The following is a 15,094-nucleotide window of genomic DNA, read 5'->3' on the forward strand; positions in this document are numbered from 1 at the left end:
CAATCACAAGGCACATACAGACAAGCATTCACATTCACACTCACACCTATGGACTATTAAGAGCGTTTATATGCATGTTGGGAAATTCAGTAGAGAGCCGGAGTACCCAGAGAAAACCCACACAAGAACAGGGAGAACATACAAGGTCCACACAAGAGGGCCCGGGCCGAGATTGAAAACTTGGACCCTGCATCAATACGGTCAGATGTGCTGACCACTACTTCACCGTGCCATTTGATCAAGAAACAAAAGGCATTTACTTTTCTATAATTTTATTGGAAAAATAGAGCATTTGAGAACACACTACAATAAAAAAAACAACAACACAAACATAATACATGACAGTCTCAAAGACAAACTAATAGCACAACAGTTACTAAGTATGTTTCACTGTGCTTTCAATGAATCCAAAGCTGTCATTCAGTTGTTGGAAAATGCGCACGCTTTACCAGTACAATTATTGTTTTCAGCATTGAACCTGACCACCAAATGTGCGTAAATAGTAGGAGACATTTCATCAACACAAAGATTTCAGAGAGACCCGTATGCCAAGTTCCATGCTAACACTCCATGTTTTATCCGTAGGAAAACCACACAACAGGCTCTGGGACTTTTGATTCATGGCACCCTGTGTGACTGATGATGCAAACAATCAAGAAAATTCAATGAAATGTTTATTCAGGAAACACCAGCCATTGTGCAGATGATTTTCAGGATTGTTCCATGGATAATAAGGTTAAAAAACATGTCATAATAATATCTACCTCAGCCCCAAGCAACTAAGTTTTGATTTGACATTTTTCCAACATGTTCAAGAGCACATTGCTTATATTTTGAGTGAAAAGATTCAACTGAGTACTCAGTTAATCGAGAAGAAAAAAAACATCTCTACAAATGTTGCCTGCCAACAAAAACTGTTCATTTTAAGGTGTGAAAACTTTTTATGTTTGCCACTCGTATAAGTGCTTTTGGTCCAGTTCAATCAAAACCTCTTTACATCAGCGAATAAGACATGGGGACTCATTAATTCACAGTTTGGGCACAGTGAAAAAGTCGAAAACCTTGATAGTCATTTGATTTGGAATCAGAATATGACGGAAACGTTGGATAAAATTGGAGAGGTTGAACCAGGTGCCAATTTGTTTAGACTTTTAGACGTTTAAAGGCATGACTCAGTGAGGGTGTTTGGTTTTTGTATCTGTTATTTTTGTTTTTCTAATGGGTGCCACCACGGATTGAAAATGGAGAAATATGATGATGACCATAAAAGTGGAACTTATTGTAATTGACACATTTCTGTCCTGGACTCTTTTTATACAATATGGCTGAAGTGGCAGCAAGTTGACATCAATAGTAATCGAAGAATGATGTTGTATTCTGCACGTTGACGAAAATTGTTCGGTTATATTTGTTTTTAAATCTTAATAGACATTAGATTAATTGTTTTTGACAATTGTTGCTAAACATGCTTAAAAGTTGACTCCGTTCAGTAAAGCTTCTTCGCTGCTAGCTTAAAAGCTAACATTCCATCAGAAGAATGATTAACGTTATTGCTGTAACCTTGTATATTCTATTACTACAAAGTGGTTCGCATATTTTGGCAGTTTTTTTTAATGGTTTCAAACAGCAAAGAAAAGGACTGGGTTTGAAACTTCAACATGTCTCAAGTCCAAGAAGAAATACATTCAGAGAACTGTTTTGAATGTGACACGTGACTGATGTCATTGCAGTTTAGCGGCGTGGTAGAGAAATCAGTAATGCTCACAAATTGAAAGTATTTTACAGGACAATTACCAACCACCCGGTGTGTTTATTATCGATTTTTAAAAGCTATCCAAATTAATAGCTGTTAACACAAGGCCACTTTGAAGTGGAAGTGCTAAAATGCCAAAAAACAGCCTCGGAGAACATCCGCCTTCACTTTGTAGACACGATTCACAACATGTACGTTGAGCGAACATCAAGTCACCATCATACATTTCTTCATGATTACGCTTCAAAAGTCGACAATTGTGCCATTCACAAGAAAATGGTGCTCTTCATCCCTTCCGTCTGCTTCTTAAAATGACGACCAAATCCTTGTGATCAAGTGGAATTGATTCACACTACACATAAACGGACATAACCAAAGCCTTAAAACAACTTTGCGGTGGGGAATTAAATAAAGAAGAGCAACAGATTCATCATAAAGTGCAAATCAAATTAGTTCAAACGTGGACATTGTCTGACATTACCTGCAGATAACGTTGGCAAACGTAAATAAAATATGGGGCACCATTGGGGCCAAGCCTTTTGGCAGAGGAGGTGCCTGAATGATGGTGCTAAAAAGATATGAGGCACTTAGAAGGGTGTACAATTGTCCAACTGTTCATGCTCCAAGACATACGTTTTTCGTCGAAATTAGGTTGGTGGTTAACCATTCCATTTGTGCATCATCCCCCAAAATCAGTCACATAAATCAAAAATTAAAGAATGAAATTTGAAGCTAATTTAACTCTTTCAGGGACAGCGGTTACGGTACAGTGGACAGATTATCATGTTATCGGATTACAGGGTGCGTGAAAGGGTTAAGAGGCAGTAAATCAGATACATCCATCATAATTGCTTACACCACCAATATAGTGTATATTTTCAACCGTAAATGATGTTAACGAATCAGCCAATTGGATGGAGTTGATTATTGAGCAACTGTTTCGAAGAGAGTGAGGTGAAATTGTGTGCACTATTTTGGCTTCCTCCTCAGGGGGTGCTGTCAGTCAAGTTACCTGAGCTACGAACATACTATGGCAACTCCACGGGGGGGGGGGGGACACCATTATTCCGCTCAATATGACACTCACGAGAGTCTCCCATCTCATCTTTAAAAAAAATAAAAAGTGAAACAAAAATTTGTGAGTCTACTGATAATTTCCCCCGTGCCAAATGTGCATCCCTTCAAATCATCTTTTTTGTCCCAATCATCTACATTTATACTTCAATCAACAAATAGAGTGGATTCACAAACTTGGTCACAATTTGCACAGATTCCAAGTGGCATATTCACCTGCATTTTTCACATTCATCATGAGTAATTAGAGCAAAACAAAAACAACCCCCCCCACCCAAAAAAACAAAAACAAATGAGATGACACACAGAGTGAGTGTGTATATGTTGGTACTGTTCACGAACTGGTCGAAAGTTTTCGTTCATAAACAAATTTCTTTGTGAACAGGGCCGGTCCACTGAGTGAAACAAAAAGAATGTTTTTTGGTTTTGAAATTACGAAGCACAAGAGGGCACACTCACTTACAGCTGCCCCCCCCAACCCCATTTGTTTTCTAGGATCATTCCGCCGCCCTGTTACATAAAACGGGTTGCTAAAATGGTAAAATAATTTTAACACCACAATTCCTCCCGACCACGGTAGAGGCCTTCGCGTTGTCTTATTTGAAAATCTAAACGGGTTCTTAAAAAAAGTGGAAGAGTCTTTGAAAAATTTACATTCTTCTTGTGTGCTTTTCAAACAGTCCATTTGAGTGTCGTTTACAATTTCACTTCAGTCCCACCTCCCGTACACACGCCATGAACGAGTACCGGGGCCGCGGTGAAGAGAGAAAAACTACAAAGGACGAAATGGAATTTTGAAATGAACCTGCAATAAAATCCAATAATATTTTTTAAATGATTTTGCTGAAAATCCTAAGTATACCGCCTTACTGTAAGATGAGGCATATTGTCTCAAACTATTTATGCTTGCGTAGGAGTTGAAATAATTTTTCATTATATTTATTTCCTTCTAAAATGATATAAAATGACTATTCGATTTTCATCAGTGATACGATGAGCATTTACATCATCTTCATCTTTAAAAGTTATCTGCACATTTCTTTCAACTTGGGGACATGAAATACTCTGTAAATGTAAAAATATTCCCCACTTTTTTTTATCGAGGGTGCTGGAAATATTGATGTTGAATCGAAACTGTAAACTGACAACCAACCTGCAAAAGTATTCCACATTTGGATTTGTCTGGAAATCTGTTGGGGTTCACCTTGACAAAGGTCAGGTGTGCTCCCTGTCCCTAATTTACAGTGGAACAGGTCTATCGTTGAAGAATGCTGATTTTGAAATTCTACTCGGAGACGCTTGATCAATATCAACTTGACCACATGAAGAATTACGGAAGAATTATGCTCCCTGCTTTAAATAGATATAATACATTATATACATGAAATACATGTAGGCAGAGCTTCACAGATTCAATGCAAACACTAACCTTTTTTTTTTGTATTTTCTATAAATAGCAATAAATAATAAGTGATTATCGATGTAGTCAATATTGCCTTTGTTTGCCAGTGGTTCCATTTGAACGAGGTGCACTGTGGTGTGGCACACTTGAAGTGGAGAAAGATTCTGCTTCGGAAGAGTAGCCGACGGTTTTCTGCAGTAGCTGAAGGTGGCCATGAAAGTTGCACTGGAAGGAATCCTGGTGGATACCATTTGAATTTCAGAGAAGGATCCATTAGCGATTCCACTAACGTCTTCATGCGGGAGTTCTATTAATGCACAAACATCTGCTTAATCAAGCATAATCATGCTTACGAGGTCTTGACATCTCTTCTTCCTGGACGAAACTGAGGAGTTTTCGACATTTCGGCTCTCGCCAATGCAACCTTTCAGTTTGAATATCCACCGAACCACTTGAAAGACTCATCATGGTCCTTGTGAAGATTCCGACGGTTGTGAGCGTGAATGGTTGAGTGAGTGCTGACTGTTTCCTTTGCAAGATCAGATGATCAGTCAGGTTCCATTGGTTGAGTCCCGAGAAAGACAACATAAAGCGAGAGAACGTTGTTCATGCAGTCTGCGAACCAACTTCAGAAGAGTGCGAGCGGGTTTGTCTCCATTTGCTTATCAGAACATCATGTAGCCATTCAGGGTGGGCATCCGAAGAGCGTTACATTCATCCGGTTAAGAACCAAGTCCATACTCTCCTGGAGAAAATCTGACCCAGAAACATGGGGTCATAACTTTGTATTTCAGATTTCGGTCCGTATACATGCTACCATTCCTTTTGAGTTAATAACTAAATTGTGGTCGAATGTGACTGTGGATCTTAAACAAGTCTGGCAACCCGATTATGGCCGCCAAACAAAAACCGGAGTAGATCTACATGGCAGCCGTTGGTGCACTAATACCCCACGGTAGAACGGGGCTCGCTGCAGTTTCCAGAAGACAAGAAGAAGAGTATACAGGTCCGCTGTACTCAGATAACCTGAGAAATGAGACATATTTGTGATATAGCCAAAAAAGTGCTGGTAGCTCTGGGAGTCTACCTTCATGTTAGACTGTGAGAGTCTAAGCGGTGCTGGATGTGAGCAATCCCAGAGATTGACTCAAACAGAATCCTCTGGATGGAAAGTCTTCAGTTTAATTAGTCCGCCGTGTTCTCTCTGTTGTAAAACCACTCCGTTCCCTTCAGTTTGGTCCATAACACCATTCACTGGTCCATAGAAAGTATGTTCCTTGAAATGAGAAAGTGCGAAGCCGCTCTAGGTCCAACTGCTGTCTTCTTCATACTAGGCCCACCTATGTTGTGCGTATGTGCGCGCACCTGCACATGCAGTCCGCATCAGATGTTGACGCTGCTATTGGAGTTGTTCATAAGAACTCTCATTTCCTGAATGCTCGTGATGATTTTCTTCTGATGCCCTGCAAGGTTCACCCCAACTCTCCGCAAGTCCCTAAAAACAGCACACAAATCAGTTTATTTCACATCAACAATGCACCTTCAGTGCACCATGAAGAGTCAAACGGTGGTAGAACTGTTAGCTCGCCAATCAGTGCATGTGATAAACTATGAGGTGGCACACAAAGGCAAAGCAAAGGCAACCAAAATGGCAAAAATGTTTCTTTTTAAGTTCAAACTTTCTCCTGCTTATAATTTGAGGATGTTTGGGAATATTGTTGCAAGTGCCCGTACTCGGATGTCATTTGAGTGACCGTGTCCAGGGACGAGTATCCTCCTTCCATGAAGAGTTCCGTATAACGGCCCATCTTGATTGAATCCAGCCACTCGCCGACTGTTCTACTCCAGATGTTGCAGTCCGCGTCTACACTGGCATGCTCCACGAGCAGGTTGGACACCCTGAGGACACCAACCGAGACAAAGGCCGTAATTAAGTGAATTGTATTAATGCATACTGTGATATAGACTCTAGATTTGCCTTTTCCGAACACGAGCGAACAAGGACCAAACCAAAATATGTGTGAGCGATGCGCAACAATACACACGGCATTGTATACAAATAAGAAGGAAATTTGTGCTCACTTGTGATCGTGAATGTGAAAATGTTGTGGTGAAATGTGTTAAAAAAAAGTACCATATTTTCCGCATTATAAGGCACACCTAAAAGCATTTTATTTTCTCCTTATATATGGATCAATATTCCGATTTTTGGGACCTAATATTAAAAATGTGGGCGGCCCGGTAGTCCAGTGGTTAGCACGTCGGCTTCACAGTGCAGAGGTACCGGGTTCGATTCCAGCTCCGGCCTCCCTGTGTGGAGTTTGCATGTTCTCCCCGGGCCTGCGTGGGTTTTCTCCGGGTGCTCCGGTTTCCTCCCACATTCCAAAAACATGCATGGCAGGCTGATTGAACACTCTAAATTGTCCCTAGGTGTGAGTGTGAGTGCGAATGGTTGTTCGTTTCTGTGTGCCCTGCGATAGGCTGGCAACCGATTCAGGGTGTCCCCCGCCTACTGCCAGAAGACAGCTGGGATAGGCTCCAGCACCCCCCGCGACCCTAGTGAGGATCAAGCGGCTCGGAAGATGAATGAATGAATGAATATTAAAAATGTTCTGTAAAGCGCTTTGTTATGGCTGGAGCGGTTGTGAAAGCGCTCTATAAATCAAGCTGTATTGTATTGTATTCTCTTTAGCGTACCTCCATCTAGTGGATGCATAACATAACCGCAGCTACGATTGTAGCTTCTATGCGCCTTATAATGCTGTGTGACCCAGTATTGAAACTGTTTGAAAATAGGCCATTCATCAAAGGTGTGCCTTATACTCCAGAGCGCCAAATAGTGCGGAAAATAAGGTATGTTTAAAGTCTACATTGAGCCAACAAGTTAAACTGGTTCTAAAACGGTAAGTCAACAAAGAAATGAAAATTCTCAGTTTTCTGTAGTTTATAGCATACACAGCAAAGCATATGTTGTATGTATATAGTCTGCTTAGATTAGTTTTACGTGTTCTGACATATCTTGTTTGTTTTGTTTGTTTGTTTATTGAACATAAAACATATACAGTAATAATTTGACAGAAAATAAAGTAGATAAAAAAGTAAAAAGAAAGAAATCTGTCTTCATTCATCACAGTTATTATGTTCAAGGGAGTAGGATAAAGTAAACAACTTATCTAGTCCTACCCCGTTATGTGTTTATATCTACTAAATCATTTTTATATCAATCAGAAAATAAAAAGTAAGAAGAAGTCGCAATTAAGCCTCATACTTTACCCTTAACCGTGATATTTTTACAACTTTTGGTTTGTATCGGGATTATATACATCCTCACCCTGGCACTCTTGTGTCAATTTTCTCTTGTATTCATAATGGATATCTCTGAAATGCGTTTGTCATAACTATTTCTTCTTTCTATAGAACCTTAGTTGAGCCCATCAGTAGCTGTCGGATAGCGTGCTTTGTGTACCTTTTGCATTAGATATCTTTTTAGTGAAACAGCTACTACAGACTTTTCTGCGCTTTGACGCGACACATCATCTCACCTTCATTAGTCTATGAATGCACTATGATGCAAAGCTGAAAATTTGGTCCACTCATTACTAAGAATACGTTAAATTATTCAGGTTCTTCGCCGTGCTGACAAAGACAAAGTGCCAAGCTTTGAAATCCAAACGTTGAAGGCCGCAACCAGCGTTTTCCACGCTGCAGCTCGCTAATAGAAACATCATTATTCAGACGGTCTGGCCTTGCTTGAGCTCCTTTGAACTGTCAAACGCTATTGCATTGGTTGTTACATAGGGAAATTTACCTTTTTTCAATGCTTCCCTTTGTAGAAATGGCAGCGGAAAGGTCAACACTTATTTTATTGCCTCTTCAAAGAAAACGAGGACTAAATGTCTCCATTACAAGTCATTAATACCATTACACACTAATGTAAAGCAAACTAATTGGAAGCAGGAATGCTTTGAAAACCAAGACACCCCTCAGGAAACAGTTAAAACTATTGTTTATTCTCAAAGAAAAAATATATATATATATTTCAATTTATGCTTTTGTCCACCAACCCCCACCATCCGCCAACATGAAAAGCGTTTGCGGTCTTTGTCCAAAGTGAATTAATTATGCAGCCACACAAGAATTGAAGAGACTCTATTTACATTTCATCTGAATGATGATGAGTTTAGCGCAGAGTTTAATTCACTAGAGAAAGAATATGGAAAGAAATGGGAGGAAGGTGTAGAAAGTGTAATTTAGCAGTGCTTCCCTGCGCCGTAGGTGCCTTGTCTTCGAGACCGAGTTAAAGGAAAGGCAATTTAATATCATTGTCTTAAATGTGTCCTTTTCGCTCGTGATGATTACTTCCTTGATCAGCACATTGCAGCCGACTACTGGAAAATGTATGTTTTAATTGTTTGTATACAAATAGTTGTACGTCAGAAGTGCCTGCCCACCCATTGAGTGTGAAATTAAATAGCCAAATAAATCTTTGCTACGCAGCATATTTCTGGAAATGAGTCTGAGTGAGCCTTTTGTGCCACAATGCTACATAGCAGCACACAAAGGAACATAGCAACGTACCCACTTGCCAGGTTTCTCCACCAATGACTTGGCAGTGAGGCGAGCTGAAGTTGCAAAGAAAAAAAAAAAGAAAAAAAAGAAGAAAAGAGTAAAATATAACCCACTTTGGAGCAGTTGCCAGTCCAAGGCAAGGAAGTAGAAATGCAATGTTAGCACATGTTAGCGCTAGCTAACAGTGTTAGCAGCATTCACATGCAGGTGTGTGTGTGTGTGTGTGTGTGTGTGTGTATACACAAGGTTTGTTCATAGTGAGCACGGATACATCAAGTGTTGTAACATTGCTAAATTGTATAAAGCGGTACTTGTATGTACGTAGTTTTGCGGTATGTGTCTATGTCATTTCTCACCTGTGTGAGGAGTTGACCAGATTTTTCAGCGAGCAGGGGTTGCGAATGAGTTTGTCTAGTAGACATACAATCTCATCAAACTTGGGTCGGTTGCTGCGTTCTCGCTGCCAGCAGTCCATCATGAGGTGGTAGAGAGCCTCGGGGCAATCCATAGGACCTGGTAACCTATAGCTCTCTTCGACTGCCTTTATGACCTGCAGAATTGCAATTGAGTTGGGGGATGTTAGTTGGTGACAAGTATTGGATGGCCTACACTGCAGGGCAATTTCTTTATTTTCAAATAAAGGACAGCTGTGTGATTACTTGAAATGTGAAATAGATAGCTGAATGTAATGTTCTATCCCATTAACACCTTTATAAAGTAAAACAGATTCATTCACTTTCAAAAGGAAGTCTCCCAAACGAAGATGTGCCAAGACTATGAATTGGCAACATCAACGTTTTGAAAATCAACCGTAATGGCAAAAAAAAAAAAAAAAAAATCATCGCAGAGTTCGAGGCCAACAGATTGAAAGATGATCGTAAACGGCTTCGGCGCACAGCACATCCTGAACTGGAGAAGGCACTTTTGCGACTGAATGTTTTCAGAGATGAATGCGGAACGTGACAGATGTTTGTTTCATGTCTTCCTGTATACACGTATTTGTAATTGACATGGTATTATGTGTTCATGTTAATACATCCATAAATGTTCATAAGATTAAGATTAAGATTAAGATTAAGAAAACCTTTATTAGTCTCGCAATGGAGAAATTCCAGATTCACAGCAGCAAAGTTATGAAAGGAAGAAGTAGAACAACAAAAAAATAGGAGCTGCTGGAAAGGCAGCCACTCTCGCGGCGCCATTTTGAAGTCAAAATACTGTATTATACAATCGTAGTTGGCGGTCATTTTATTGGAAATGGTTACAACGAACTACTGTTGTAACGTACAGACTCGTTATGTCCCTCGAGGTACCTTGTAACGAGGTTGGACTGTGTATATATAGAGAGAGGGCGAGAAAGAGAGCGAGAGAAAGAAAGAGAGAGAGAGAGTGATAGAGAGAAAGAGATGTGTAGGTGTGCATACAGTGTAATAATACACACACACTGTACGCACATTATTGATAAACCAGTTGGATTATACCACCTTGAAAAAAGACAAGTACCACAAAAAGCTACAAAAATCGCTTTTTGTGGTACTCATCTTTTTTTTATTTGAAGCAAATCATCCATGCTCATAAAGAAACAAGAATTCACAGACCCACTCGCAGCTAGAGACAATTTAGAGTTTTTCATTGAGCGCAGCATGCCTGTTTATGGAACTTGGAAGGAAGCCGGAGTACCCAGAGAAAAGAAAACAGGGACAACATAGAAAGGCCAGGACTGAGATTCAAACATTAGATCTGTGATGCAGACATGCTCACCCCTAGGGCACTCGGCTGCCTTTGAAAAGTTTATCCAGTAATGCAAAATGTCAGCTTTCTATCAATCATGACCATTCAGTCTGCATAAACTAAAACTAAATCCATGTGGGAACAGACTAGTCAAGTTCAAATAAAAGTAAGCGTTGGCGGGCTTCAACACCCTATAAACGCATCATCTGTTGTCTACCCTACATCGCCCGGTTTATCAATTGTGCAAGATGCAGCTGTGAATCAAAAGAATCATTCTTGGCCCCGCCCACTTTGACTCGGTAAAGGAGCACATGCAGGCAGGAGATCTCAGGCTACTTCTGCTTGTCTACAGACCCTGGAGGGAATTGGGCTGTTGAGTTCATGACAGCTTCTTCTTGTTAAAAAAAAAAAAAAAAAAAAAAAACAACACATACACACACACAAGAAAAAAAACATGACTGCACTCAAACACACATGCATGCTCGTGAGCAAGTGAGAAGGCCAGCATCCATGCCAAGTGGCAAACTATAGAAAGCTGACTGGCAGGGATGGAGTGAAAGAAAAAAAAGACAAGAAAGGACCCAGACAGACATGGCGGGTTTCAGAGACAAAAGACAGGATGAGAGAAAGAGAGAGAGGGTGAGAACTAGGAAAGAGAAGGAGGGCTTACAGAAAGAGGGTGGAAGAAGATGCAATTTCTCGTGCAGATCTGAGAAAATCCAGCATAACGCTTTCAATTAAACATCAAACGTCTTCTCCTCTACTTCCCTCCTCTCATCCTCCCTTACTCCCCCTCTCTCCATTTTCTCGGAGACAGACAGCTTCATAAGCAAAAAGGGATGAGGGGAGCCTGAAGCAGGGGGGTGAGGAGGTCACTGCAGGGCTGCATGTGCACGATGCGTGTGCCTGTCTGTGTGCGGTGGGAGTGCACGAGTGGGGTGTCTGCCTCCCACTAACTTGTCAACACGCCACGCCATTAAAGTTCCTCCCATTAGGATGACTTCTGGGTCGTATGCTACGTTTAAGCCCCGGCTTCTCCGACACGCTGTGGCTCTTCTTCTCACTCGCAAGTGATTTAGGTCGCCGGCCACTTAAAAATGTCATGTAATTTGCTCCGACACGGTGTTCACGGCTACAGTAAAATGGAAGCTCTACGGAGCAAGTAAGTGTTTAAAAAAAATATAAAAAGTGTGTGATATTTCCTCCCACAAGGTTCTGCTGAGCTCTGTAAGTCCGTGTTCGTTCATGCGCTTCGGTCTCTTTTTCCACACGTGCCACAAAATCTCATCTTGCGTTTCCATGAGAGCTATTCTTTCTCATTGTCGACACTTTGCAGTAATAGATTGACAATAATTGCTTCTGACACAGCCCTCCCATAGAGCAACCCTCATTCAGCCTCTGGGAAGAAAATTCAGAAATTTCACTGACACGTCTGGTTTTCCCCTTCACCTTGCACCTATGCAGAATTTGCACATGCGAACAATGCATTCAGCGCTGTCCTATTGGCCACCTGAATTGTCAGCAAATATCTCATGTAGACTACTGAGGAGGACAAATCTATGTGTGGTTTCGGTCATACTTGATCTTCAACGCACGGGTAAAGATCTGAGCATAATTCTACTCATAGTGCAGGTTTTAAAAGAATTGATTTCAACTTTTTAACTCTACTTGAAAATGATGAGATAAAGCCCTGAAATAAGATGAAAAACAAATCTAATAAAATAGATTCTTTTGTGTACAGTCTGTATGTTTGTTTGATAAAAACACACAGCATTTTACAATATAATAAAAAATTGAATTCTCATGAAAGTTTTTAAAACATGTATACCTTTATATAAACATTTTAAAAAGTGTGATGCTGTTTCAATTTTTTTTTTTTTTTTGCCCAGTTGCCAAATTCAGAAGTGGATTTGTGGCTTGAATTCATGTTGAGAATTCTGCATGTAACACTACAAGCTATTGGATTTTTATTTTGTTTGAGCCATAGTCAAATTGAATGGATGGATGATAGCAAAACAGAGCGATACGATAGCTACATAGCTAGTTCGCTACATAGCTATATAGCTAGCTTGCTACATAGCTAGCTAGGTCGATAGATACTGTGTACTCCTAGTTTTTTTCATGTGACATAATCATGGGAGCCATTACAAACACTTAATCTCCTCGAGGAGCAATGTCACCTGGTGGTGGTTTTTTTATTGGCTGCCGCTGTATGCTGCTTCTTGGCCAAAAGGAGTAAAATGACCACAACCCCCAGACGACACTTCAACATTCCTTGCAATAATATCAAGATAAATACATTTACATAAATAAATTGAAAATAAACCCCAAAGGTTCATGTATTAAATTCAACATAAAAAGAGGAAAACGAAGGAAATTTTTGCGATAATTATTTGGTTTTAAAGGTAAATTAGAGGGTTATTATTAAATTAAAAGGTAAAAGGTTTAAATTATTAAAAGGTAATAAAGTTTTCATTTTTATTTTATTTCATTAATGAAAATGTTTTTTTGAATTTTATTTCAGTTACTTACATCTTGATTGGACATTTCCCAGTAGGGACGCTCCCCATACGACATCACTTCCCACATGACGATGCCGTAACTCCAAACGTCGCTGGCCGAGGTGAACTTCCTGTAGGCGATCGCCTCGGGAGCTGTCCAGCGAATTGGAATTTTCCCGCCCTGTGACACCATGAAAAAATATTAAATACGACACACACACACACACACATGTTAGCAGGATTCATCCAACAGTGCATTTTTTTCTACATTTCTATGGTCAAAAGCTTTAAAATATACTCCAAAAAAAGAAACGAAACAGCTGATGTGCGTCCGTTCATAACCTCGAAACCTCATATATTTGGACCCCTTATTCAGAACTGACTTGACAACACACTGAAATATGAGTGAATACTAATTTAGGAACACGGATAACAAAGTTGATCATCTTTTCCAGATAGTCATATGCTGTGTTTGTGTGTGTGTGTGTATGTGTGTGTGTGTGCGTGTGTGCGTGTGTGCGTGTGTGCGTGTGTGCGTGTGTGCGTGTGTGCATGTGTGCGTGTGTGCGTGTGTGCGAACCCGGGTGACTTCATTATCGAGCTTTCATTGCAAAGATAGAACATTTCCCGGGATGACTGCTTTCAGTCAATGAGAAGTGAAATTAGCTTGATGCAGCATTGATGAACACAGCAGCAGGATATCTCCGGGTGTGATTATCTGAAGGGTGGTGGATGATGTTACTCTTTCAGTTCAGCCGAGGAAGCGTGAGTGAGCGCGAATGAGGGGCGAGCAAGATGTGCAATCTTTGGTGCGATAGCAGCAAGGTTCAGTGCTAATTGAGTGTTGGAGAGGCCGACGCGAGTACTTAATTGGCCCTCTGTCTGCAGGAAGTTGGAGATTCCCCCCCGAAAGGATGCCACTCAGTTTGTGACACAGAGTTCATAAAAAAAAAAAAAATGTCAGTGCTGCATGGCCCTTCGTGTGTTTTTGACATCACACAGTCTTTAATATCATGAACACACGACCTATATGGCGAAACACCATCTGTATGTCGGAACTATTTTTCCCATTGTGATGTTTCCATGATAAAAACTGAACAGGTACTGTTTTAAAGTGCACATCCTGTATTTGGGTAAATTGGCTTTTTAATGGCTTGCATATTGGAGAGCCTCCCCACCAAGTGACAAGTGCGGAATTGAACAACCACATATCATCTAATGATGTGGGGTGGTGTCACAGATTTGTTATAAAAAACTTGGGTACTGTTTACATTTTTGATTGACAAAATGGCAACATTGAAGCTTTTGTAACGGTCATAAGTGTCACTATAAATACTGTTATTCCATAAAACCCCAAAAAACGGCAATACAATAGTCTTCATTTTAAAGTGAAGGTAATTTGTGTTTATTTAGAGATGGGCAGTGCATAAATGATGATGAAAATGTAAATCTGAGCAATAACAGCTATCGGCTAGTTTCCCTCTGCGGTCCCTTGGCAGCTTGATGCAACATTTCAAGAATGAAAACAAATGAGATGTGTTGTTTTGCATCACATTTTTAACATTCTAAACTGTTATTGGTGTCTCGTATGAATATAAAAACAAAACAACAACAACAAACACCCAATAAATGTTAAGATTTTGATCAAATTGACAATAAGTCATTGACACATGGAAATGGTCTTCGTGCATTGCAGTTTCCGTTCTTAGGCAAATGGGGTATGTTCTACATCTTTTTTGTAATACCTCTTTTTGAAGCTGGTCCTCGGAATAAGTGTCAACAAATGTGCATGGTTAACTATGCTACTTGACGAATTGAGTTCTTGCGGCTTAGTATGTGATGATGGACAATTGAGCTCCTGGGCTTTGTGGCATGTTTTTCCCTAAAATGTTTGCCCATTTCCCACTTCAGAGTTTCACCTATATTCCGATGTATCATCAATATATCCCTCCTTTTCACTTCCTCGTTCAACTGCAGACAATGTCCATCTCTCAGCATTTCATTGCTATGATTTATATGTGTTTTGTTTTATTTATTGTGAACGGAGGAGTTGGTCAACTTTTA

At 40.2% G+C, this 15,094-nt stretch overlaps 1 protein-coding gene across 1 annotated transcript in view; it reads right to left on the bottom strand.

The window, feature by feature from the left end:
* Positions 1-255: 255 nt before the first annotated feature.
* The window catches only part of LOC127590800 (ephrin type-A receptor 5), a 60,507-nt gene continuing 45,668 nt past the window's right edge, over positions 256-15,094 (bottom strand). The window contains exons 16-19 of the mRNA XM_052050243.1: positions 13,062-13,211; positions 9,155-9,348; positions 5,964-6,128; positions 256-5,724 (exon numbers count right to left, since the gene is read on the bottom strand). Coding sequence (XP_051906203.1) covers positions 5,613-5,724; positions 5,964-6,128; positions 9,155-9,348; positions 13,062-13,211 — 621 coding nt within the window. The 3' untranslated portion in view covers positions 256-5,612. The remainder of the gene's footprint in view (positions 5,725-5,963; positions 6,129-9,154; positions 9,349-13,061; positions 13,212-15,094) is intronic.

Source organism: Hippocampus zosterae, chromosome 18 (genome assembly GCF_025434085.1).
Source record: "Hippocampus zosterae strain Florida chromosome 18, ASM2543408v3, whole genome shotgun sequence".
NCBI lineage: Eukaryota > Metazoa > Chordata > Actinopteri > Syngnathiformes > Syngnathidae > Hippocampus > Hippocampus zosterae.